The sequence below is a fragment of the Antechinus flavipes genome, chromosome 1 (assembly GCF_016432865.1).
Source record: "Antechinus flavipes isolate AdamAnt ecotype Samford, QLD, Australia chromosome 1, AdamAnt_v2, whole genome shotgun sequence".
Taxonomy (NCBI): domain Eukaryota; kingdom Metazoa; phylum Chordata; class Mammalia; order Dasyuromorphia; family Dasyuridae; genus Antechinus; species Antechinus flavipes.
In genome coordinates, this window is record NC_067398.1 from 271653467 (window position 1) to 271678658 (window position 25192).

General features: G+C 35.2%; 1 protein-coding gene across 2 annotated transcripts in view; it reads right to left on the bottom strand.

Annotated features, from left to right (window-relative positions):
- The window catches only part of LOC127545979 (zinc finger protein ZFP2-like), a 47401-nt gene extending 24441 nt beyond the window's left edge, over positions 1–22960 (bottom strand). Inside the window, exons 1-3 of one of the 2 annotated variants that reach the window (XM_051973452.1) lie at positions 22757–22960; positions 22456–22603; positions 20309–20394 (exon numbers count right to left, since the gene is read on the bottom strand). In XM_051973452.1, coding sequence (XP_051829412.1) covers positions 20309–20394; positions 22456–22603; positions 22757–22939 — 417 coding nt within the window. In that variant the 5' untranslated portion in view covers positions 22940–22960. Of the gene's footprint in view, positions 1–20308; positions 20395–22455 lie in introns of both variants that reach the window. The other variant, XM_051973451.1, reaches the window with a different exon arrangement.
- Between the last annotated feature and the right edge of the window lie 2232 nt (positions 22961–25192).

The following is a 25192-nucleotide window of genomic DNA, read 5'->3' on the forward strand; positions in this document are numbered from 1 at the left end:
GATGGTGGATGTATAAAAAATGCCTTGGACAGTGTTCAGGCTGCAGAATCATCCTCCAACATTTGTTATTGCATGTCTACCTTCTCTGTACATCACTATATGTCATATTTGAAGCACAAAAGGATAATGCAATATATTCTCTATTTATTATAAGGTACTTCCATTCTTTAAGAATCATTGAATCTTGTTAGCCAAGAAGAACCTGCATCCCATAAACAATCACTAAAGTCTAGTAGTGCTGAAAGATCTTCTGAGAGGCACAAGGGCACATAAATAATCCTGTTCATTTGCTGAAGTTCATCTTTATTAACTGTCGCATAAATAGTAAAAATAAAAATTAAGTCATGTACTTTCTTCCTAAACCTGTAGATTAACAATCGTATTATAATTACAAAAACTCACTCTCAAGGAAATAAAAAATTATTGCTCAATAGAAACATATTTGAGTTGTCTCATTAGAAAATTCCAGGTGGTGTATGTGCAAGAATGTTTGTGGCAGTCCTTTTTGTAGTGGCAGCCCTTTTTGTAGTGGCCAGAAACTGGAAACTGAGTGGATGCCCATCAATTGGAGAATGGCTGAATAAATTGTGGTATATGACTATTATAGAATATTATTGTTCTGTAAAAAATGACCAGCAGGATGATTTCAGAAAGGCCTGGAGAGACTTACATGAACTGATGCTAAGTGAAATGAGCAGGACCAAAAGATCATTATATACTTCAACAACAATACTATATGATGATCAATTCTGATGGACGTGGCCCTCTTCAATAATGAAGATGAACCAAATCAGTTCCAATAGAGCAGTAATGAACTGAACCACTTACATCCAAGGAAAGAACTCTAGGAGATGATTATGAACCACTACATAGAATTCCCAATCCCTCTATTTTTGTCCGCCTACATTTTTGATTTCCTTCACAGGCTAATTATACACTATTTCAAAGTCCGATTCTTTTTGTACAGCAAAATAACTATATGGACATGTATACATATATTGTATTTAACTTATACTTTAACATATTTAACATATATTGGTCAACCTGCCATCTGGGGGAAGAGGTATGGGGAAGGAGGGGGAAAATTGGAACAAAAGGTTTTGCAATTGTCAATGTTGAAAAATTACCCATGCATATATCTTATAAATAAAAAACTATAATTAAAGAGCTATAATTAAATTCCAGGTGGCAATATACAGAAAGAAAACTGTCTCTGCTCTCAAAGACTTTATAATCAACTGGAGATAAACAAACATACCACATAAGTAAAAGCAAAGCAGATACAAATCAAATAAAGACCTCCTTTAGGAATTGGCTCTAGAATTAAAATCTAAAGGGAGCTAAAGATGACAAGAAATAGAGATAAGGAGAGCAGAGTGCAAGTATGAAGAGGTGTAGGTATGGAGGAAAGCCTGATAAAAGGAATACCTTATTACAGGAATACAAAATAGACAAGCAGGAGATTAAACCCAATGCAAAGGGAGCAGTAAAAGAAATTGGCTATTTAAAAAAATTGTTTATATCTTTTTGTTATTTACATTGCCAAATTTTTTCCCCCAGAATCCTTACTTTCCTTTTCCAGAGAACCATCCCATACAACAAATTATGTTTTTAAGAATAAGAAAAGAGAAAGAAAAATCAGCAATATTATAAATATATCAAAAAATTATGAAAATAGATATGGGCCACATCTAACAAACTTCCACCTTCACAAGAGAATGAAGTTGGGGCATAGTCTCATGTCTCTTCTTTGAAAACATGCTTGCTTTTTGTAATTCTGTTATGTTCCCTTTATATAGTTTCATATTTTTTTCTGTTTACACCTTAGTGGTTGTGTACATTTTTTTCTTGACTTTATTTCATTCTGTACCAGTGCATGCAAATATTTCCAAGCTTCTTTGTATTCATCACATTCATAATTTCTAATACCCCAGTAACATTCCAATTCATTCATATTTAGTTACTGCCCAAATGAAGAGCATCCTCTTTGTTTCAAATTTTTTTGTCTGCTATAAATAAGTGTTGCTATAAATATTTTGAGGTATATATAAGGACTTATTAACTCGTTGGGGTATAAAACTAATAATGGAATCTCTGAATCAAAGTTATGGACGTTTTAGTCACTTTTATTTGCATAATTTTAAATTGCTCTCCAAAATGTCTTTACCAATTCATAACTCCACTGGCGATTAATTTTTGTTTCTATTTTCCCACAATCCTTTAACAACTTTTCCTTTTTTTTTTTCCATCTTTGCCAACATGCAAGTTGTAAAGCAAAAATTTAGGATTGTTTTCATGTGCATTTCTTTTTGTTAATGATATGAACATTCATATGACTGTTAATTGTTTGTAATTCTTTTAATAACTCTTTGTTTATATCCTTTGACTATTTGTATATTGGGAAATGAAGTAACACCTGAAATATTTCAATAAATTTTGTAAACTATTCCTTTGTTAGCATAAGTATATCATTAAAATGAATTTTGGCAAAATTAATTTAATTCCTAATTAATGGTTAGTATTAACCAAAATACCAATTATTTAAGTTGGTTTTTATTTCTTTTAGAAACATATTGTAACTAGAAAAAATAACAGTAAAATTAATATGAAAGAACAAAAGGTCGAGAATTTCAAGGGAATTAATGGAAAAAAAAAAATCAAATGAAAGTGGCCTACCTGTACCTGATCTAAAACTATTATAAAGCAGCAGTCACCAAAACCATTTGGTATTGGCTAAGAAATAGATTAGTTGATCAGGTTAGGTTCACAGGACAAAATAGTCAATAACTATAGCAATCTAGTGTTTGACAAACCCAAAGATCCCAACTTTGGGAATAAGAATTCATTGTTTGACAAAAACTACTGGGAAAACTGGAAATTAGTATGGTAGAAATTAGGCATGGACCCACACTTAACACTGTATACCAAACTAAGATCAAAATGGGTCCATGATTGAGGCATAAAGAACAAGATCATAAATAAATTAGAGGAATACAGGATAATTTACCTCTCAGACTTATGGAGGAGGAAGGAATTTGTGACCAAAGAAGAACTAGAGATCATTATTGATCACAAAATAGAAAATAGATTACATCAAATTAAAAAGCTTTTGTACTAACAAAATTAATGCAAACAAGATTAGAAGGGAAGCAGTAAACTGGGAAAACATTTTTACAGTTAAAGGTTCTGATAAAGGCCTCATTTCCAAAATATATAGAGATTTGACTCTAATTTATAAGAAATCAAGCCATTCTCCAATTGATAAATGGTCAAAGGATATGAACAGACAATTTTCAAATGATGAAATTGAAACTATTTCGACTCATATGAAAGAGTGTTCCAAATCACTATTGATTAGAGAAATGCAAATTAAGACAACTCTGAGATACCACTACACACCTGTCAGATTGGCTAGAATGACAGGGAAAGATAATGTGGAATGTTGGAGGGGATGTGGGAAAACTGGGACATAGATGCATTGTTGGTGGAGTTGTGAACGAATCCAACCATTCTGGAGAGCAATTTAGGATTATGCCCAAAAAGTTATCAAACTGTGCATACCCTTTGATCCAGCAGTGTTACTACTGGGCTTATATCTCAAAGAGATAGTGAAGGGAAAGGGACCTGCATGTGCCAAAATGTTTGTGGCAGCACTTTCTATAGTGGCTCGAAACTGGAAAATGAAGGGATGCCCATTAATTGGAGAATGGCTAAATAAATTGTGGTATATGAATGTTGTGGAATATTATTGTTCTGTAAGAAATGACCAGCAGGATGAATACAGAGAGGCTTGGAAAGACTTACATGAACTGATGCTGAGGGAAATGAGCAGAACCAGGAGATCATTATATACTTCAACAACAATATTGTATGAGGATGTAGTCTGATGAAAGTGGATATCTTCGACAAAGAGAAGATCTAATTCAGTTCCAATTGATCAATCAGCTATAGAATCAGTTACACCCAGAGAAGGAATACTAGGAAATGAAGGTAAACTGTATTTTTTGTTTTTCTTCCCAGGTTATTTTTACCTTCTGAATCCAATTCTTCCTGTGCAACAAGAGAACTGTTCGGTTCTGCACACATATATTATATCTAGGATATGCTATAACATATTTAACATGTATAAGAAAATCTTATACATCTAGGGAAGGGGGTGGAGGGAGGGAAGGGAAAAATTGGAACAGAAATGAATACAAGTAAAAAATTGTGCATATGTACTGTCAATAAAAAGTTATAATTTAAAAAACATATTGTAATTGAGTCTAGATTAGTAATGTATATAACTAGTTAGATCAATGTCCAAGTATTTTATGTATTTTGTAGTCATTTTTAATGTCATTTCTCTATTATTATTATCTTTTGGGTTTTGTTATTACACAGAATGTTGATTTTTGTTGCTGTTGTTTGGTGGCCTGCATCATTGATGAAGTTACTATTGCCTCAATTAGCTATCTCTACTGATTTCATAAGAAAGCCATCATACCATCAGCATTTTGGGATAGTATATAGTATAATGTAAAGACACCTTTCATTTCCTTCTTGTTATATTGCTACTGCGAACATTTCTAGAATGATATCAAATAATAAATAGCAAGGAAAGTAGGCATTCTTGCTTTACTTCTGAAATTATTGGGAAAGCTCTTAGTGTATCCACATTGTTCAATGCTTGTTTTTGATTTTAGGTATATACTTTTTGTTATCTTAAAAAAAGGTTCCTCTATTGATATATTTGTAGCATTTTTAGCATAAATGAATATTGTACTTTGTCAAAGGCTTTCTCTTTTATTGTACTTTGTCGAAGGCTTTCTCTTTTATTGTACTCTGTCGAAGGCTTTCTCTTTTATCTATTGAAACAAGTATGTGGTTCTGAATATTTTTGGTTTTAATATAATTATGCTGATTATTTTCCTAATGTTGAACTATCTTTGCATCTCTGATATAAATCCATTTTGGTCATAATGAAAGATTTCTTAATGATATTGTTATAGTCTGACAGGATCTTACTTTAAAATTTTGAATTAATATTCACTATTAATATTGGTCTATAATTCATCTTCTATGATTTATACTTTCCTGGTTTAGATATTAAGATTGTCTAATAAAAGGATTCTATTAAGAGTCTTTTCTTTCTCAATTTCTTTCTTTTTTTGCTTTTTTTGCAGAGGCAATTGGGATTAAGTGATTTGCCCAGGGTCACACAGCTAGGAAGTGTTAAGTGTCTGAGGTCACATTTGAACTCAGGTCCTCTTGATTTCAGGGGTGCTCTATCTACTGTGCTATCTAGCTGCGCCTCTTTCTCAATTTCTGAAAATAATTTGTGTAGTATTGGTATAAACTGGTTTTTTTTTTTTTTTTTTTTGAGATTGGATTATTCAAGCCCTCTATTTGGTCTTCAGTTAGTCTGAATATTTTATATTTTTGAAGATATTATATTTTCCCTTTGTTTTGTTTTTTTAATTTTGGTGGCAGTAAACTTGTAAGTGCAAAGAAAATTTTGATAATGTTTAAAAAATTTCATCTTTTTTTTTTTTTTTGGCTGTTCTTTTCATTTTATTGCTGTCCTCTTTTTAATTGGGTTATTCCTTTTGTTTATATGCTAGATTTGTCCAAAACAGAAAAGGTAATAAAAATTTCCTGCTGTCATCTTATATTTTCTTGTAATTTTTCCTTTATAAATTTAGATTCTAAGAATTTGAAACACATTAAGTTTAGTGTGATACAGATTCATTGGATATGGTTTCTTTCAACAGAATGTAGTTTATTTGTTAATCTCTTACTTTGAATTTTTTTGCTTTGATAACATTATTGCAAATCCTGATTTTTTTTTTTTTTTTGGATTCATCTAACGTAAAGTAAATTTTGTTGCATTTATATTCTCTTACTGTGGTTTTTTTTTTTTTTTTTTTTTTTTTAGGGACATGTTTCTTATAATCAATTTATGTTGGGATTTTATCTCATCTTTCACTTTTTTCTTTTATTAAATTATTCACATTTTCCTCCATTTTTATCTTTAAGTTTTTTTTCCTCTAATCTTTTTCCCCATCCCTCCTCTTCTATCCTAAGTTAGTTTTACTTTAGTTTAAGGCAACCCTATTCTCAAAGGCTTTCCCTACCACCCTCAGATTCTCTCCTTTCTATCGATCACTGCTTTCTCTAGCTTTACTTAAATTCCTTTCCTTCCTTCCCCTCTTTTTTTCCCTCTCATTTAAGGAGTCATGAAAATTTTCCTTCCTCTCTCATTAAAATTGTTTTGTTCAAAATTTTGTTCATTCTTTTCTAGAATAGAATTCTTTCCTTTGTTCTATTATTCTTTCCTTTATGTCTACGCTAGACTTTTATTCTTTGATTCATGTACTTTATATTTAATCCTTCTTTAGGCTATGTTGTCCTTATAGAATTAAAGCTTCTAAGGTACTGTTTTGAGGCCCTCTTCTGAACAGCTTCTGTTATTGTCTTGTGGATTTTGTCCTTCCCCCTCCTCTTTTTTTTGTTGTGTTTTACTTTTAAAACTATTAATTCCTACTACAAGATACAGAGAAGATGGAATTATTTTCCCAGGATAGGAATCTTCCCATGTCCCTAATAGTGCTGTTCATTATTACTTATCATAATCATTCTTTCCCCTATTTGCCATGAAATTTCTCTGGGTCGGCAAAGGAAACCTATCATATTTGAGGGAACTTAGAGAGGGGGAGGAACATTGTGTGAATCCTACTCTCATCAGAGTTGGCTCAAAGAGGAAATAATTGACATATTTGTTTTACAGAGATTCTTCTCTCACTTCATAAAAAAGTGGGAGAGGAAAAGGAAAAAGGAAAAAGAGTAATAAGGGAAGGGTACAAGAAAGGAGAAGGGATTCAAAGGGAGGGGGGAAGGATACTAAAGAGGGAGAGCTGCGTGATGCAAGTGGGACCAATAAGTTTAATACTAGGGAAGAAGGGAAGGAGGGCAAGAAAAAGAAAAGTATAATTTGGGGATATTAGGATGGCAGGAAATACAGAATTAGTAATTTTAACCGTAAATGTGAATGGGATGAACTCTCCCATAAAGAGGAAGCGGATAGCAGACTGGATCAAAAGTCAGAACCCTACAATATGTTGTTTACAGGAAACACATTTAAAACAGGGTGATACATACAGAGTAAAGGTAAAAGGCTGGAGCAGAATCTATTATGCTTCAGGTGAAGCCAAAAAAGCAGGGGTAGCCACCCTTATCTCAGATCAAGCAAAAGCAAAAATTGATCTAATTAAAAGAGATAAGGAAGGAAACTATATCTTGCTAAAGGGTACTATAGACAATGAAGCAATATCAGTATTAAACATATTTGCACAAAGTGGTATAGCAGCTAACTTCCTAAAGGAGAAGTTAAAGGGAGTTGCAAGAAGAAATAGACAGCAAAACTATAATAGTGGGAGATCTCACTCTTGCACTCTCAGATTTAGATAAATCAAATCACAAAACAAATAAGAAAGAAATTAAAGAGGTAAATAGAATATTAGAAAAATTAAGCATGATAGATCTCTGGAGAAAACTGAATGGTAACAGAAAGGAATATACTTTCTTCTCAGCAGTTCATGGAACCTACACAAAAATTGACCATGTATAAGGACATAAAGACCTCAAAATTAAATGCAGGAAGGCAGAAATAGTAAATGCTTTCTTTTCAGATCACAATGCAATAAAAACTACATTCAACAAAAAGTTAGGTGTAAATAGACCAAAAAGTAATTGGAAACTAAATAATCTCATCTTAAAGAATGATTGGGTGAAACAGCAAATCATAGACACAATTAATAATTTCACTCAAGATAATGACAACAGTGAGACATCATACCAAAATTTGTGGGATGCAGCCAAAGCAGTAATAAGGGGAAATTTTATATCCTTAGAGGCTTACTTGAATAAAATAGAAAAAGAGAAGGATCAATGAATTGGGCCTGCAACTTAAAAAGCTAGAAAAAGACCAAATTAAAAACCCCCAATCAATTACTAAACTTGAAATTCTAAAATTAAAAGGAGAAATTAATAATATAGAAAGTAAAAAAACTATTGAACTAATAAATAAAACTAAGAGTTGGTTTTATGAAAAAACCAATAAAATTTATAAACCTTTGGTAAATCTGATTAGAAAAAGGAGAGAGGAAATCAAATTAGTAGTCTTAAAAATGAAAAGGGAGAACTTTCCACCGATGAAGAGGAAATTAAAGAAATAATAAGGGGGTTATTTTGCTCAACTTTTTGCCAATAAATTTGATAACCTAAGTGAAATGGATGACTACCTCCAAAAATATAGGCTTCCCAGATTATCAGAGGAGAAAGTAAATTGCTTATATAATCCCATTTCAGAAAAAGAAATAGAAGAAACTATTAATCAACTCCCTAAAAAAAAATCTCCAGGACCAGATGGATTTACATGTGAATTCTTCCAAACATTCAAAGAACAATTAGCCCCAATGCTATATAAACTATTTGAAAAAATCTACCAAATTCCTTTTATGACACAGACATGGTACTGATACCTAAACCAGGTAGGTTGAAAACAGAGAAAAAAAATTATAGACCAATCTCCCTAATGAATATTGATGCTAAAATCTTAAATAAGATATTAGCAAAAAGACTACAGAAAATCATCCCCAGGATAATACACCACAATCAAGTAGGATTTATACCAGGAATGCAGGGCTGGTTCCATATTAGGAAAACTATCAGTATAATTGGCCATGCTAATAATCAAATTAACAAAAACCATATGATCATCTCAATAGATGCAGAAAAAGCATTTGATAAAATCCAACATCCATTCCTATTAAAAACTCTTGAGAGTATAGGAATAAATGGACTTTTCCTTAAAATAATCAGTAGCACCTATTTAAAACCAGCAGTAAGCATCATATGTAACAGGGACAAACTGCAACCATTCCCAATAAGATCAGGAGTGAAACAAGGTTGCCCACTATCACCGTTACTATTTAATATTATATTAGAAATGCTAGCTTTCGCAATAAGAGTTGAGAAAGAGATTAAAGGAATAAGAATAGGCAATGAGGAAACCAAATTATCACTCTTTGCTGATGATATGATGGTAGACTTAGAGAACCCCAGAGACTCTACTCAAAAGTTATTAGAAACAATCAACAGCTTTAGCAAAGTTGCAGGATACAAAATAAACCCACATAAGTCATCAGCATTCTTATATATCACTAACAAAACCCAACAGAGTTACAAAGAGAAATTCCATTTAAAGTAATTACTGATTATACAAAATATTTAGGAATCTATCTGCCAAGGGAAAATCAGAAACTTTATGAGCAAAACTACAAAACACTTTCCACATAAATTAAGTCTGATCTAACCAACTGGAAAAATATTAAATGCTCTTGGATTGGATGAGCAAATATAATAAAGATGACCATACTACCTAAACTAATCTATTTATTTAGCGCTATACCAATCAGACTCCCAAAAAACTACTTTGATGACCTAGAAAAAATAACAACAAAATTCATATGGAAAAACAAAGTCAAGAATTTCAAGGGAATTAATGAAAAAAAAAATCAAATGAAGGTGGCCTAGCTGTACCAGATCTAAAATTATATTATAAAGCAGCAGTTGCTAAAATCATTTGGTATTGGCTAAAAAATAGACTCGTTGATCAATGGAATAGGTTAGGTTCAAAGGACAAAACAGCCAATAACTTTAACAATCTAGTGTTTGACAAACCCAAAGACCCCAGTTTTTGGGATAAGAACGCATTATTTGACAAAAATTTCTGAGAAAATTGGAAATTAGTATGGCAGAAACTAGGCATTGACCCACACTTAACACTGTACACCAAGATAAGGTCAAAATGGGTTCATGACCTAGGGCATAAAGAATGAGATTATAAATAAACTGGAAGAGCATAGGATAGTTTACCTCTCAGACCTGTGGAAGAGGGAGGAATTTATGACCAAAGAAGAACTAGAGATCACTATTGACTACAAAATAGAAAATTTTCATTATATCAAATTGAAAAGTTTTTGTACAAACAAAACTAATGCAGACAAGATTAGAAGGGAAACAATAAACTGGGAAAACATTTTTACAGTCAAAGGTTCTGATAAAGGCCTCATTTCCAAAATATATAGAGAACTGACTCTAATTTATAAGAAATCAAGCCATTCTCCAATTGATAAATAGTCAAATAATACGAACAGACAATTCTCAGATGAAGAAATTAAAACTATTTATAGCCATATGAAAATATGCTTCAAATCATTATTAATCAGAGAAATGCAAATTAAGACAACTCTTGAGATACCACTAAAAACCTGTCAGATTGGCTAGAATGACAGGGAAAGACAATGCGGAATATTGGAGGGGATGTGGGAAAACAGGGACACTGATACATTGTTGATGGAATTGTGAACACATCCAGCCATTCTGGAGAACAATTTGGAACTATGCTCAAAAAGTTATCAAACTGTGCATACCCTTTGATCCAGCAGTGTTTCTACTGGGCTTATTCCCCAACGATTTACTAAAGAAGGGAAAGAGACCTGTATGTGCCAAAATGTTTGTGGCAGCCCTATTTGCAGTGGCTAGAAGCTGGAAAAATGAATGGATGCCCATCAATTGGAGAATGGTTGAGTAAATTGTGGTATATGAATGTTATGGAATATTATAGTTATGTAAGAAATGACCAGCAGGATGAATACAGAGAGGCTTGGAGAAACTTACATGAACTGATGCTAAGTGAAATGAGCAGAACCACGAGATCATTATATACCTCAACAATGATACTGTTTGAGGATGTATTCTGATGGAAGTGGATTTCTTCAATAAAGAGAGCTAATTCAGTTTCAATTGATCAAGGATGGACAGAAGCAGCTACACCCAAAGAAAGAACACTGGGAAATGAATATAAACTGCTTGCATTTTTGTTTTTCTTCCCGGGTTATTTATACCTTCTGAATCCAATTCTCCCTGTGCAACAAGAGAACTGTTCGGTTCTACACACATATATTATATCTAGGATATACTGTAACCTATTTAACATGTAAAGGACTGCTTGAGGGCTGGTTCAATATTAGGAAAACTATTAACATAATTGACTATATCAATAACCAACCAAACAAAAACCATAGGATCATCTCAACAGATGCAGAAAAAGCATTTGATAAAATCCAACATCCATTCCTAATAAAAACACTTGAGAGCATAGGAATAAAAGGACTTTTCCTTAAAATAGTCAGGAGCATATATTTAAAACCTTCAGTAACCATCATATGCAATGGGGAAAAACTGGAACCTTTCCCAGTAAGATCTGGAGTGAAGCAAGGTTGCCCACTAAAACCATTATTATTCAATATTGTATTAGAAACACTAGCCTCTGCAATAAGAGTCGAGAAAGAGATTAAAGGAATTAGAGTAGGCAATGAAGAAACCAAACTATCACTCTTTGCAGATGATATGATGGTATACCTAGAGAACCCCAGAGATTCTACTAAAAAGCTATTAGAAATAATTCATAATTTTAGCAAAGTAGCAGGATACAAAATAAATGCCCACAAATCCTCAGCATTTTTATACACCACCAACAAAATCCAAGAGCAAGAGATACAAAGAGAAATTCCATTCAAAATAACTGTTGATAGCATAAAATATTTGGGAATCTACCTACCAAAGGAAAGTCAGGAATTATTTGAGCAAAATTACAAAAAAGTTTTCACACAAATAAAGTCAGACTTAAATAATTGGAAAAATATTAAGTGCTCTTGGATAGGCCGAGCGAATATAATAAAGATGACAATACTTCCTAAACTAATCTATTTATTTAGTGCTATACCAATCAGACTTCCAAGAAAATATTTTAATGATTTAGAAAAAATAACAACAAAATTCATATGGAACAATAAAAAGTCGAGAATCTCAAGGGAATTAATGAAAAAAAAATCAAATGAAGGTGGCCTAGCTGTACCAGATCTAAAATTATATTATAAAGCAGCAGTCACCAAAACCATTTGGTATTGGCTAAGAAATAGATTAGTTGATCAGTGGAAAAGGTTAGGTTCACAAGACAGAGTAGTCAACTATAGCAATCTAGTGTTTGACAAACCCAAAGATTCTAACTTTTGGGATAAGATTTCATTATTTGATAAAAATTGCTGGGATAACTGGAAATTAGTATGGCAGAAATTAGGCAAGGACCCACACTTAACACCATATACCAAGATAAGATCAAAATGGGTCCATGACCTAGGCATAAAAAACGAGATTATAAATAAATTAGAGGAACATAGGATAGTTTATCTCTCAGACTTGTGGAGGAGAAAGAAATTTGTGACCAAAGATGAACTAGAGACCATTACTGATCACAAAATTGAAAATTTTGATTATATCAAATCAAAAAGCCTTTGTACAAACAGAACGAATGCAAACAAGATTAGTAGGGAAGCAACAAACTGGGAAAACATCTTTACAATTAAAGGTTCTGATAAAGGCCTCATTTCCAAAATATATAGAGAACTGACTCAAATTTATAAAAAATCAAGCCATTCTCCAATTGATAAATGGTCAAAGGATATGAACAGACAATTTTCAGATGATGAAATTGAAACTATTACCACTCACATGAAAGAGTGTTCCAAATCACTATTGATCAGAGAAATGCAAATTAAGACAACTCTGAGATATCACTACACACCTGTCAGATTGGCTAAGATGACAGGAAAAAATAATAATGAATGTTGGAGGGGATGCGGGAAAACGGGGACACTGATGCATTGTTGGTGGAGTTGTGAATGAATCCAACCATTCTGGAGAGCAATCTGGAATTATGCCCAAAAAGTTATCAAACTGTGCATACCCTTAGATCCAGCAGTGTTTCTATTGGGCTTATATCCCAAAGAAATACTAAAGAAGGGAAAGGGACCTGTATGTGCCAAAATGTTTGTAGCAGCCCTGTTTGTAGTGGCTAGAAACTGGAAAATGAATGGATGCCCATCAATTGGAGAATGGCTTGGTAAATTATGGTATATGAATGTTATGGAATATTATTGCTCTGTAAGGAATGACCAGCAGGATGAATACAGAGAGGCTTGGAGAGACCTACATGGACTGATGCTAAGTGAGATGAGCAGAACCAGGAGATCATTATACACTTCGACAACGATACTGTATGAGGATGTATTCTGATAGAAGTGGATTTCTATGACAAAGAGACCTAACTGAGTTTCAATGGATAAATGATGGACAGAGACAGCTATACCCAGAGAAGGAACACTGGGAAACGAATGTGAACTATTTGCATTTTTGATTTTCTTCCCGAGTTATTTTTACCTTCTGAATCCAATTCTCCCTGTGCAACAGGAGAACTGTTCGGTTCTGCAAATATGTATTTTATCTAGGATATACTGCAACATATTTAACATATATAGGACTGCTTGCCATCTTGGGGGAGGGGGGTGGGATGGACGGAGGGAGGGGAAAAAACGAAACATAAGCGAGTGCAAGGGATAATGTTGTAAAAAAAAAACTACCCTGCCATGGATTCTGTCAATACAAAGTTATTATTAAATAAAATAAAATTTAAATAAAAAAAAATAAAGGACTGCTTGCCATTTGGGGGAGGGGATGGAGGGAAGGAGGGGAAAAATTAGAACAGAAGTGAGAGCAAGGGATAATGCTGCAAAAAATTACCCTGGCATGGGTTCTGTCAATAAAAAGTTTAAAAAAAAAAAAAAAAAGAAATCTCTCTGGGTCCCTGCCCTTCCACTCTTGTGATGTCAGCTGCCCTCAAGAGTTCTGACTCTCCTTTGCCTGGGACAGGATTTAGTCCATGGAAGAACAATACTCTGGGAATAGTAACTTTAAGTATCAAATTCTAGCAGATTATACCCACTGTGAAGCCCTCATCTGAATTATCCTTCTCCTCCTATAGAGTATTCTTCAGTGGGGTCCCGACTCCAATCCCAGATTATCCCCCTTTTTCCTGTTTCAATCCTTTCCTTTGCTACATCACCCATTCTCCTATAAGCCCCCTTCTTCCTCAAAGACTATAGGAATTACTTTCAATTTATGTTTTATAAGGGACTTAATTAGGGTTCATCACTTTCCCCTCTACTTTATTTCTTCCTTCTCCCTTACTTTAGCACCCTTTCATACTTCAGTTGAGTCCCACAAAAACTGATTCACCTGTAGGCAATGTGTTATGAAGATTGGTACATGATGTTTTAAACTTGTTTCCCCATTATTAGTTTCTCATTTAATTGCCAATTTGATTCATGTCTCTTTGTGTACTTTTAGAAGGAAATCTCTTAGTGATTCCTCTGCTGTAATTTTGTTGTTGTTACTTAAACCTCCCAGAGATCTTTTTTTCTTGCTTTTCCCCCCATTTCCAGTTCATCCCTTCCTCACCCTACCAGGTTACATTACTTATGCTTTCCTTGGTTGCTATATTTCTTGACCAATTGTGTTTCTGTTATCTGGAGTGTTTGCAAAGCAATAATCTTACATTGTCTTTTTGTTGTAGGAATGCTTTAACTGTTTCACTTTTATTCAATATCAATCTTTTTTTCATTAATGATTATGTTCAGATTTGCATGTCATGTCATGTCATTTTAGGTTTCATCTTGAGCACTTCTCTTCTTCAGATTATATTATTTCATTCTCTACTGTGGTTTCAGGGGTGGGCTGACTAGCCTTGTGTTATTCAAATATACTTTCTTTTATATTTGAAGATCGTTCTACTGGTGGCTTGTGAAATTAGTTGTTTATCATTAGAATTGTTATTTTAGTATGATGTCTTGGAAATAACATGATTATTCCTTCTTCTGGGGGTAGTCTGTAGGTTCTTTTGATTGACATTTTGTTTTCTGTTTTCAGAAGTCTGGTCAATTTTGTTTTATTTCTTGCATTATAATGATTGTTCTTCTAGGAGACTTACAATGTTTAAATTATCTCAATGCATCCTGTCTTCAAGACTGATGTGCTTTGCTTTTATGAAGATCATATTTCCTTTTAACATTATTACCATTTGTTTCTCTTTTTCCAGATTGATCTTCACTTCGGTGTATTTGCATTTATAATCAATTATCCTCTTTTTTGCTACTTTGGTGAAACTACTCTCAGAATTTCAAGATTTTCCACTCTACCAATTCTTTGTGCTACACATGCCATAAATTGTACTTTCACAATTTTTAATTCTCTTTTGAACCATTCAGGAACATTCTGCTACGGTTCTACACTCTCCTGGAAATCCACAAGGTATGCTGCCTCACTAGATATTAATAAATTTTCCTTTAACCTGCAATATTTATTTATAGATGTCAGAGTAAATGCTTGACTCCAGACATTCACTTCATTTGTAAACACACTAGTACTACTCTGCATTCATTATTGACAGTCGTTCTTAATTCCCAGGCCCTCAGAGAAATCTCCAGTCACTGTCTTTTGCAGTGCTTAAACCAATTTTACCAAGTTTACCTCTGTCTGAGGTCTTCAGAGATCTCTGGCCATTGTTTCGTATGAACTGTGATTTTAAATACTGGTAGCATGCTCAAGAACAGCCATGTGCAAGCTCAAGAGTCTTTTATTCACATGTTCACATCCTGCCCCTGATCTCCTGCTGACTCCTAGGTGAACACCAGATTAAAGAGAGTGACTTCCTCCTCCTTAGAGCTTAAATAGGGTCTATGAAGTCACACGCACAGCCAATCAGAGAAGGAGACGCCTCCCTTAATGAAGTGGATCTCAATGTGACCAGAGTTCCCGCCTACAAGGCAGTCCCTACTAGTTCACAGCTGACCTATTTCCGGGGATCTCAGGGCTTCAATACCCTCTGTTTACTTCTGGACTGCATTGAGCTGTGACTCCTTTTCCTTTGACCGGTACATGTCAGGACTCATTTATCTGAGTGATAGGCTACATTCCCTTCTATTATTAAAATTTTTCCTGCTGGTTTACTGCTTTTGCTCAGTCTCTGAGTTTTTTCCTCCTGAAATCTGTCAGTCATTTTTTTTTTTTTAATTTCCCCATTACTTTCTGACTCTCTCTCTGAATGTGATTTCTCTAGGGACTAGGCATCAAAGCTGTCTCTGTCTCCTCCCAAGCTGAGAAATACACTTTCCACTGGCCTCAGCCTCTGCCCCAAGTGTCTTTTAGAGGGGCCTTAGATAGATGTCAGACTCCTTTATTTTAGGCCTGGTGAAATCCTACACACAATGGCAGCCTGCTTCAGTTCCCTCTGTTCTCACTACTCTACCCCAGGAGGCGCAAGCTTTTCATATTTTTGAACATGTGTCACAAAAGAGGGTGGGGGAAGTTCTGCTACTTGTTGTAGTGGCAGGGGGTAGGGGTTAACTGGCAGAGAATTCATCAGCAACAAGATAACTGCAAAGTGAATTCAAAGAAACAAACCTATAGGTCAGGTTGTGTTTCACTGGCAAAGAGCTAGTGATGATAAGGAAGGAGATGTTAAGTGAACACATTAGAGATTAGCTTTCCAGTATTATTTACCTTAATTTAGGATTCTTGGTATCTCATAGCAAAGATACAACTGCAACCTCTTGTACATAATTCTTATGTTGCAGAGATTTTTATTTTTATTTATTTATTTTGCTGAGGCAATTGGGGATAAATGACTTGCCCAGGATCACACAGCTAGGAAGTGTTAAGTGTCTGAGACCAGATTTGAACTCAGGTCCTCCTGACTTAAGGGCTGGTGCTTTATCCACTGCCCTACCTCACTGCTTCTTTGCAAGGATTTTAGAAATCACATGGATCAGAACAAATCTAATTTTCCATTTTGTCACAAAACTTCAATTGAAACAAAATTTTCATGTTTAACATCAATTTTTAAATCAAGATATTTATAGATTCTACTTTCAAAAGATCCTTATCAGTCAATCAATATATAAACATTTATTAACAACTCCAATGTGAAAGGCATGTCTAGATATTAAGGAATACAAAAAAAAAAGTAAAACAATTTATAGTCTGGGGAGAGAGGCAGGAAACATGTAGGTACTTTAAGCAAATACAAAATGTAAAAATAAATAGAGGTAACTTAAGATGGGAGGGAGAGAAGCAGGGTTTTACATTTGGAGGTACAGGAGGAGGAATAGTATAAGAAATGATGAAAGATTTCAAGAGGATGGCAGTGCTTAAATTAAGATGAAAAGGAAGTTAGATCACAGCCTATGAGTCAGAGGTGAAAAAGGAATGCATTCCAGGAATGGGAGGCAGCTTATGAAAAGGCACAGAAAAGGGGATGGAATGTCTTATACCAGGAATAGTTAGTTAAGTTGGCCAATTTGCTGGGGGGGAAAAAATCAATGCATGAAGAGAAATGCAAGAGACATTAAAAACCAAGTTATGCAATTGCACCAAATAGGAATGGAATCTAAGTAAAGAAGAGGGTTTTAGAAACAGGACATGGTATGTTGTTCAAAATCCGGAGTAAAAACTGACAGTTTATCATTTTTGATATTAGGGTATTCAATACCTATACCTATAGCTATTCAATACAAAAGGAATGTGTGACTGAGGTTGGAAGTATAATCAAGGAGGACAAAAAAAGATTGTTCAGGAGGTAAAACCACAGGCACTAGTGATCCAGCACATCGCATAGAAGGCTAGAAAAGCTCAGTCTTAAAGAAGCAGGCAAAGTACAAGAAGGACTTCAGGGCAGAACCTTTCTCAGAATTCCAAGGCCCTATGCCATAGAGAGCTGAACTCAAGACATGAAGATATTAGATTTCATGTTACTTCATTACTGCTGCTGTACTAAAGGTACAATTGAAACAACAGGGCACTAAAATTAGAACCTGATACTGGGTAACAAATACAAAGGAAGACTCACAGAAATTCAAACTTAGCAATTTATCCTATTCTTATGATGAAGAAGTACTGGTAATTTTATCAACAAATCATTATAAAAAATTTAATCATTACTTTCTTCACCCCAGGTTGGACTACTTAGAAAGTTATCTAGCTAGTCTGATATTCAACCATCTGCTTTGGCCACAACCAAGAAAATTTTTAAAAGAAAAGAAATCCTCATAATAGTAACTGTTGTTATGATAATACAAAAATAAATCTGTGATTTCATCTATTTAATTTCATCCATCAGTCCTTCCTCTGAGATTCTTGTCCAGTTGTCAGTCACATAAGCTTTACCATACAGGATCTACCCAGTGTGTTAGGGGAGTTTCTTCCCTTTCTCCTGACATCCTGAGAATTTAATGGAGTCTTTAAACTATCTAGTCCACATATACATACTATATTTAAGATTTATAAAACATTTTAAATATGGAAACCCATTTAATTTGTGTTCCATTTATAGCCTCAGACATTTCAAAGGGAAAATGGGGTAAAACGGCTGCAGACCATGGGCTCTTCATTTGAGACATTGATATACAAAATAAGTGTAAAAATTCTTGGAAATGTTCATTATTTGGAAGCTTCTGGGCACCCCTTTTATTTGGAAGTTTCTGGCACCCTTTTTCTTTAGAAATCATAGTTTAAATACAATGAATACATTTCCAAAAAGTATTGCTTAGCATAAGACTAGACAATTTTTATTATAGCACTTGGATAAAAGTGATAAACAACACCAGAACCAGTAGATTTTCTTACCAATTCCCTGTTTTCATATTTTAAAAATTGTATTGCATCTTTTCAATAGGCTAGAGATAAAGGGTATCTCATAAATTTTAGTGCAGTTTTAAGCTTTAAAAGCTTTTTGAAACATTTAGTATATTTTGTGGAGAGTGACCATTTAAAGACTGGAGAAAAAAATTTTTCTCATACTGCACAAAAACAGGAACTCAAAAGTGAGTGGAAGGTTGAATGCATCAGTGATGAGCTGGAATCTCTGAAGTAGGGACTCTCAATATCCATTCCAGGAGAACTGAACTCAACCTTGGGAAGGTCAGAAATGGGGATAAGCAGATCAATCTATTCTTAATAGTTTGACATAGCTATATAGTTAGCCTAACATAGCCATGATTATTACATATAACATCATTTTTTCTAGTCTAAAAGATTTAAATCCTAGAACTGACTTAAATTGTACCCTCTCCTTTCACTTTTTCATTTGCCTTCTCAAAATTTCAATTATTCTCCACTTCTCCATTCAAATGACCAGTATTCAATATTTTTTTAAACTTAGCTTCCACCACTACTTAACATGAACTGTCTGCCCTATTTAGGAGAGTATATTCACACTGGTTATTGCAAGTAACATGTATCTTGTCTCTTCTGGACATATGATGTTTGCATTCTTTTCATTTAAAATCTATTTTTTCACCATCTCTAACAAAATAATGCTTTTTTCTCCAGTACTCATATCCCAAACCTGATGTCTTCTGTCTCTGATAGCAAACAGATAGATAGGTATATAGATCTTGCTTTCTATATCATGAAAGCACCTGATGCTTTTTTTTTTTTTTCTTATGTCAGACTTGGCATTCAAACAAGATTATAATGCCCCTAGTTCCAAGGACTATTTTACATTTCTTTTGTATCATTAGAATGACTACCATATCAATAAGCACATTTTTTTTAAAAGCAGAAATACCTGGGGCAGCTAGGTGGTGCAATGGATAGAGCACCAGCCTTGAAGTCAGGAGGACCTGAATTCAAATTTGGTCTCAGACACTTCCTAGCTGTGTGACCCTGGACAAATCATTTAACCCCAATTGCCTCAGCAAAAAAAAGAATCTAGGCCAAAGCAGAACTATCTTTATTCCTTTGCTTTAAAAATTTATTTATAATTTTCATTATTTACTTTTATAATATTTTGATTTCCATTGATTCTCCCTCCCTCCCCTACACCCTTCCCAAGATGATAATCAATCTGATAGAGGTTATACATATATAATCATATTAAACATGGGAGAATGTTTTTTAAATGTATCTTTGGCTACAGATAGAAACTACCTATACCAATGCAGATCTGCAATTTATAGTCTTAGAAAATTTCCTAGAGCACCGAGAGGCTAAGTGACTTGCCCCATTATTATTACAAAGCCATAATCTTGAATCTACATCTTTGTGACTCCAAAGCCAATTATCCACTACATTAAGTTACTGTGTGAACACCCAACAAACGAAAACAAAAGTTGGGCAAAGGAAATAAGTATTCCCTAGGAAGTTCAGAATAAGTCCAATATCTGGGGTAGAAATGACAGGATTTTATATTTGTAGATATTTCAAATATCTCAATATGGAAGAGAAGGGAAACAAAATATAACAGAAATGTATCTGGACTGAGACTCAAGTCAGCACTGTAGGAAAAAGAAAGAAGGACATTTTAACTTACCTGAAAGCTGGCTATTGGTAACACAGCAGACATTTCCTCCTTTTCTGGGCTTCTCTCTTGAAGAGGACAATCTTGAGAACTTGGAACTAGGAAAAAGAAAGAATAAAAATAAGATCAGTGTCCTGGCTCTTACAAATTTGGAAAAAATGGTGACACTACCTGGAGCCCTAATTTTATATCCTATAGTGACAACAGATTCCCAAGGAGATGATTTACATTCAAACATCAGACACGTGTCTACACAGACACAATCATTCTATGCCTAACCTAATGTTTTATCTGGAGTGTAAAATTCAATATTTCTGCCACAATTTTTGGATGAGGAACTATCTCTTTAAGACTTCAGAATAAATCAATTTGTTGGCTTTTTTTAAAAAAATTACTTCCTAAGAAATTATTTTCCTAAGAAAAATAATATTTTCAGTTAGGCAGAAAGTACTATATCATTGCAACAGCACATGAGACTTAGGATCCAAGAAGTCAAAACCAAGTTTAACCATTGTTCTGTGTTCCTGAACAAGTCAAATGATCATAGTACACCTTAGTTTTCTCATCTCCAAAAGCAAGCTAATTATATGTCTTATTAAGTTCACAGGGTTCTTAAATGAAAGCATTCTAAATGAAGATGTTTAATGGTGAGCCCTAGCCATCACTCTCAGTCATAACCATCCATGTTAGTCCTAGTCTAGTCAGGTAATTTATACCATTCTATTTAATCTTTTCCACTGTGCTCCCCCAAAGCCCAATTTTGCTTTTAACAAATTACCCCTCATGTTAAACTTCTTCCTTTCATGTTCCATCTATTTAATTCTCACTGAAATCTAGCTTTCCTTTTGCATTTATGGTCTTCACACTAGTCCAAATGTGACTTTACTCTTGCCCTTGATTTCATCATTATCCACAAGAGTTCTATCTTCACAGTCCATAACTTTATTTTTGGGGTCATAATTTTCTGTTATTTCAGTTCTACCTGTGCCTCCTCCTTCTCCCGCTTCCTAAATGCACTATCTCTAATATAACTTCCTGAAACCCTAATTCTCCCTGATTTTACAGGCTATTATCCCTAGGCTTGCCCCATATTCTTCCCCTTGATCAGTTAACCAATTCATTGTCTTCAATATTTAAATCTCACCTGTGTTCTATTGCTATTGACCCCTTTCCAAACTCCAGCACTGGATTACCCACTCTTACTTTTTCAGCTCTTCCAGTGGTGCTTTTGTATGTCACCAGAAAAAGTCAAACCATCATCCTGAATAGGTCCACTAAAAAATATATTATACAATCTTAACTGAACCTTTCCAGTTGCAAAACAATCCTTTAATTCTTCCCTGATTTATTATCCCTATATCCAGAAGATATTATAATCATTCTTTCCACTCTTCAGTAATCCACATCAACCTCTCCCTTCCTTCTCAATAGATGATCTTGCCTTATAACTATAAAACTGAAGCTAACTATCACTAACTCTTTTCCTGACCCATTTTTGCACTTCAAATCAATTCAAATTATTCATCTCCCTTTCTCTCCTCCTTTGCTCCAGTCTTAATAGATGAGATTGCTCGCCTTGCCAATAACAATCCCTCATTTAATATCCTTGAATATTTTATCCTTGAATTTGTTTCCTTGATAATACATTCTTAATTTTCAACCTCTCTTCAGTAATTCTTCAGCATATAAACTCCCTCCTTCACTATCTGGCTCTTGCCTATTTTCCAGACTGATTAATTACTCCCCCTCTTACAATCTATATTTCCTGCTAATCCGTTCCCTGACAGTTCCTCATGAAAAATATTTCAGTTCCCACATCTGTGAATATATACAGGCTGTTCCCCTATTCCCACACCTGAAATTCTGGAGGGAAGCCCTGTGAGAATTTACAAAACAGATTAATATTTGACTATTCCTCTGTCTTTCGATCCTTACAAAAAGCAGCCCATAAAGAATGCTTTCCCATTTCAGCCAAACGCTATGCAAATAGGTAATGAGGAAGGAGGGAGGGGCTGAGAAGGAACACACTCAGCTAAATAACATAAAACAGCAGGATCAACTTTGAGGTTAAAAAGATTCTCACTCCCAACCCCAGATTCTAGATAGTATCTGTCTTCTAAAAACTTCCCTTCACTCTCTTATCCTTCTGTAGTTCTCACCTTCCTCCTCAAGCATTTGGGTCAAATCTTCCACCAGGGTGATCACCTCCTCAATGTTCTCTGGATCCTGGGACTTCACCCAAATTCTGGTCTCACTGGGCAAGATAGTCAGGAATTGCTCCAGCACCAACAGCTCCAGGATCTGCTCCTTTGTGTGAATATCTGGCCTCAGCCACTGAAGACAGAGTTCCCAGAGCTGGTTTACAGCCTCACGGGGTCCAGCTTTCTCTGGGTATGGAAAACATCTGAAGCTCTTGCGAAAAGCCTCAGGGTTAAATTTTTCTCTTCCTAGAGTTGTTACCTGTTCCTTTGAATCATTCCTATCTTGTTCATGCATTCCCACGATTTGGGGGTTCAGAGAGATGGTCATCATGTTATTCAAAGCCAGCATCTCTCCACCTGGGACTGTCACCATAGACTTCAAATCTGCATTCCCATGGGAGAGCCACTTCCCTTCAGCCTCAGGCTGGATACCTGCATACATTCTTGAGGGATGCTGTGGACAAAGATACACACACACACACACACACACACACACAAATATATATCACACACACACACAAATATATATATATATATATATATATGTATGTATGTATGTATGTATGTATAGTGATTTACAGAAAGAACCAAGATTTCCTAGTCTCACACTTTAGGATTGTTAAGAGATGGTGTACATACAAATAATAGCCCATTAAGTGAGCAGTGGGCAACAATGGAATACCGTTGTTAAGGTGTTAATCTCATAGCATTGTCTCATATTCACACAATTGTTCAGTTACACACACACACACACACACATATACGTGTGTCTACACATATGGACATATTTAGTGTCTTTTAATTCACAAAATTTCTTTACAACTACCTTGTGAGCAAGTTAGTACTTAAGATCTGCATTGTACAGATGGAGAAAATAAGATCTGAGTTCAGTTAAGTGATTTACCTAAAATTGTACAAGCAAATATCACAACCAGGGTCAGAGACTCAGGACTTGAATTCAAATCTCTCCTGGTTCAGTGCCCTTTATCCTATCCTATGCTGTCTTTTTAATAGAAATACACACATGCAGACAAACACACAAAGAGATTCCTTCTCCCACCACTCCATGCTGCTCATAGCTGATAAATGCATGCATTTTTCTTGTGATGTAAACTCCACTAGGACCGAGACTGTGTCTTAGTCGAGGACCGTCGTGGTCTCTCCACCAGTTCCCTCTCCAACCGTCAGCGAGCAGACACCGCCAGCCCCACTGGGTCTTCGGGGGAGACTGAGGGGCGCGACAGCAAGACCCAGGGCGAGAAAACGGTACAGGAGGCAGGTGGAGGTAAAACTCTTCAAAAACCGAAGTTGACGTCCAGCGCCGGCGGGCCTTCCCTGGCCTTTGGCCCAAACGCTGCCCTAAGCAAGAAATTCTTCCGCCACCAGAATCCGATCACTCGGACCAGAGACCCGCAGGACGTCAACAGCTTGCGGGAAGGGGGAGGGATCTCTGGGTCATCAAAACCCTGTGATTTGTGTCTATCAGAGTTCACTGTGTGACCGACCACACACCAAACCTGCCGTAGGCAGAGACGACAATTACGACCAGAACAACAGCGGTGCGTGCGCATCCGCGCCCTACCCAAGGTAATGACCCGAGCCGAGTCGCCTGGAACTACGATTCCCAGAATCCTCCGGGCATAAACGGTTCTGAAGTGCCGAAAAGAATCTGTACTTGGGAGTCCTAGGACTTCTTTTCAATGCCTATTCTAATTGTGAGTCCCGGCTCCTACTTTAACAGCAGCTATCATTTCCTCCCCCTTCCCTCCTTTCCCCTCCCCCCCCCCCCCCCCCCCCCGCAAAAATAAGAGTGGACTAGATGAGAAACAAGGGGTTCTTCAGCCTTTTTTTTTTTTTTGTGATTATCGTAGACCCTTTTTTGCAATCCACGTAAATCCCTTCAGAATAAAATAAACTGCATAAAATTACAAGTGAAACCAATTACATTGAAACTCATTTATCAACCTTCCTCTTTTTTTTTTTAAGTTCACGGATTTATCATAAATAAATTCCTCATAAGTAACACTTTAATTCATCACCTTAAGCATAGATTATTATGACAGCCTACTATTGGTCTCCTTGCCTCTAGTGTCTTCCCAGTTCACTCTATCATCCACACTGCTGCCTTTAAGAGCGTATCAAAGGCCAGGGTTTTCCATTGCTTCCAGAGCCATCTGCAGTCGTCCTGATTTGCATGGAACCTAACTGGCTCTGGAGGAGAATGTGAGGCTGGTGACTGCATAGCTCACCCTCACCTAAATACCCATTCATGTCATGGTATAACCTTCCTGATGTCATGATCCTTTTTGAGAAAGGAGGACAAAGAAACAAAACAACTGTCCCTCCTGTTTTCAATAAATTCTAGTGATTTCTTTGTCTCAAGAATAAGACTTGAGTCTTATTTAGTTATTTAGTCTATTTTAGTTATCAAAGTTCTTCTCTATCAATCTATTTTTGTCTCCAGTTTCTCAAGCAGATTTTCACTTACTATCTTTAAATATCAGTACCCAGTAAAGCAGACTGATTGAGAATGAATGGGTAAAAATAAGAAAGCTCTGTCAAGAGAAAGGTTCATGATTATCCAACTCCCTTTTACAGAGGATGAAACTAAGACAGAGTTAAATGACTTTTTCTAATGTCTCAATTAGTAAGTATGAAAGCTGGTCTCAGTTCCATGTCTTCTGTCAGTTCAATA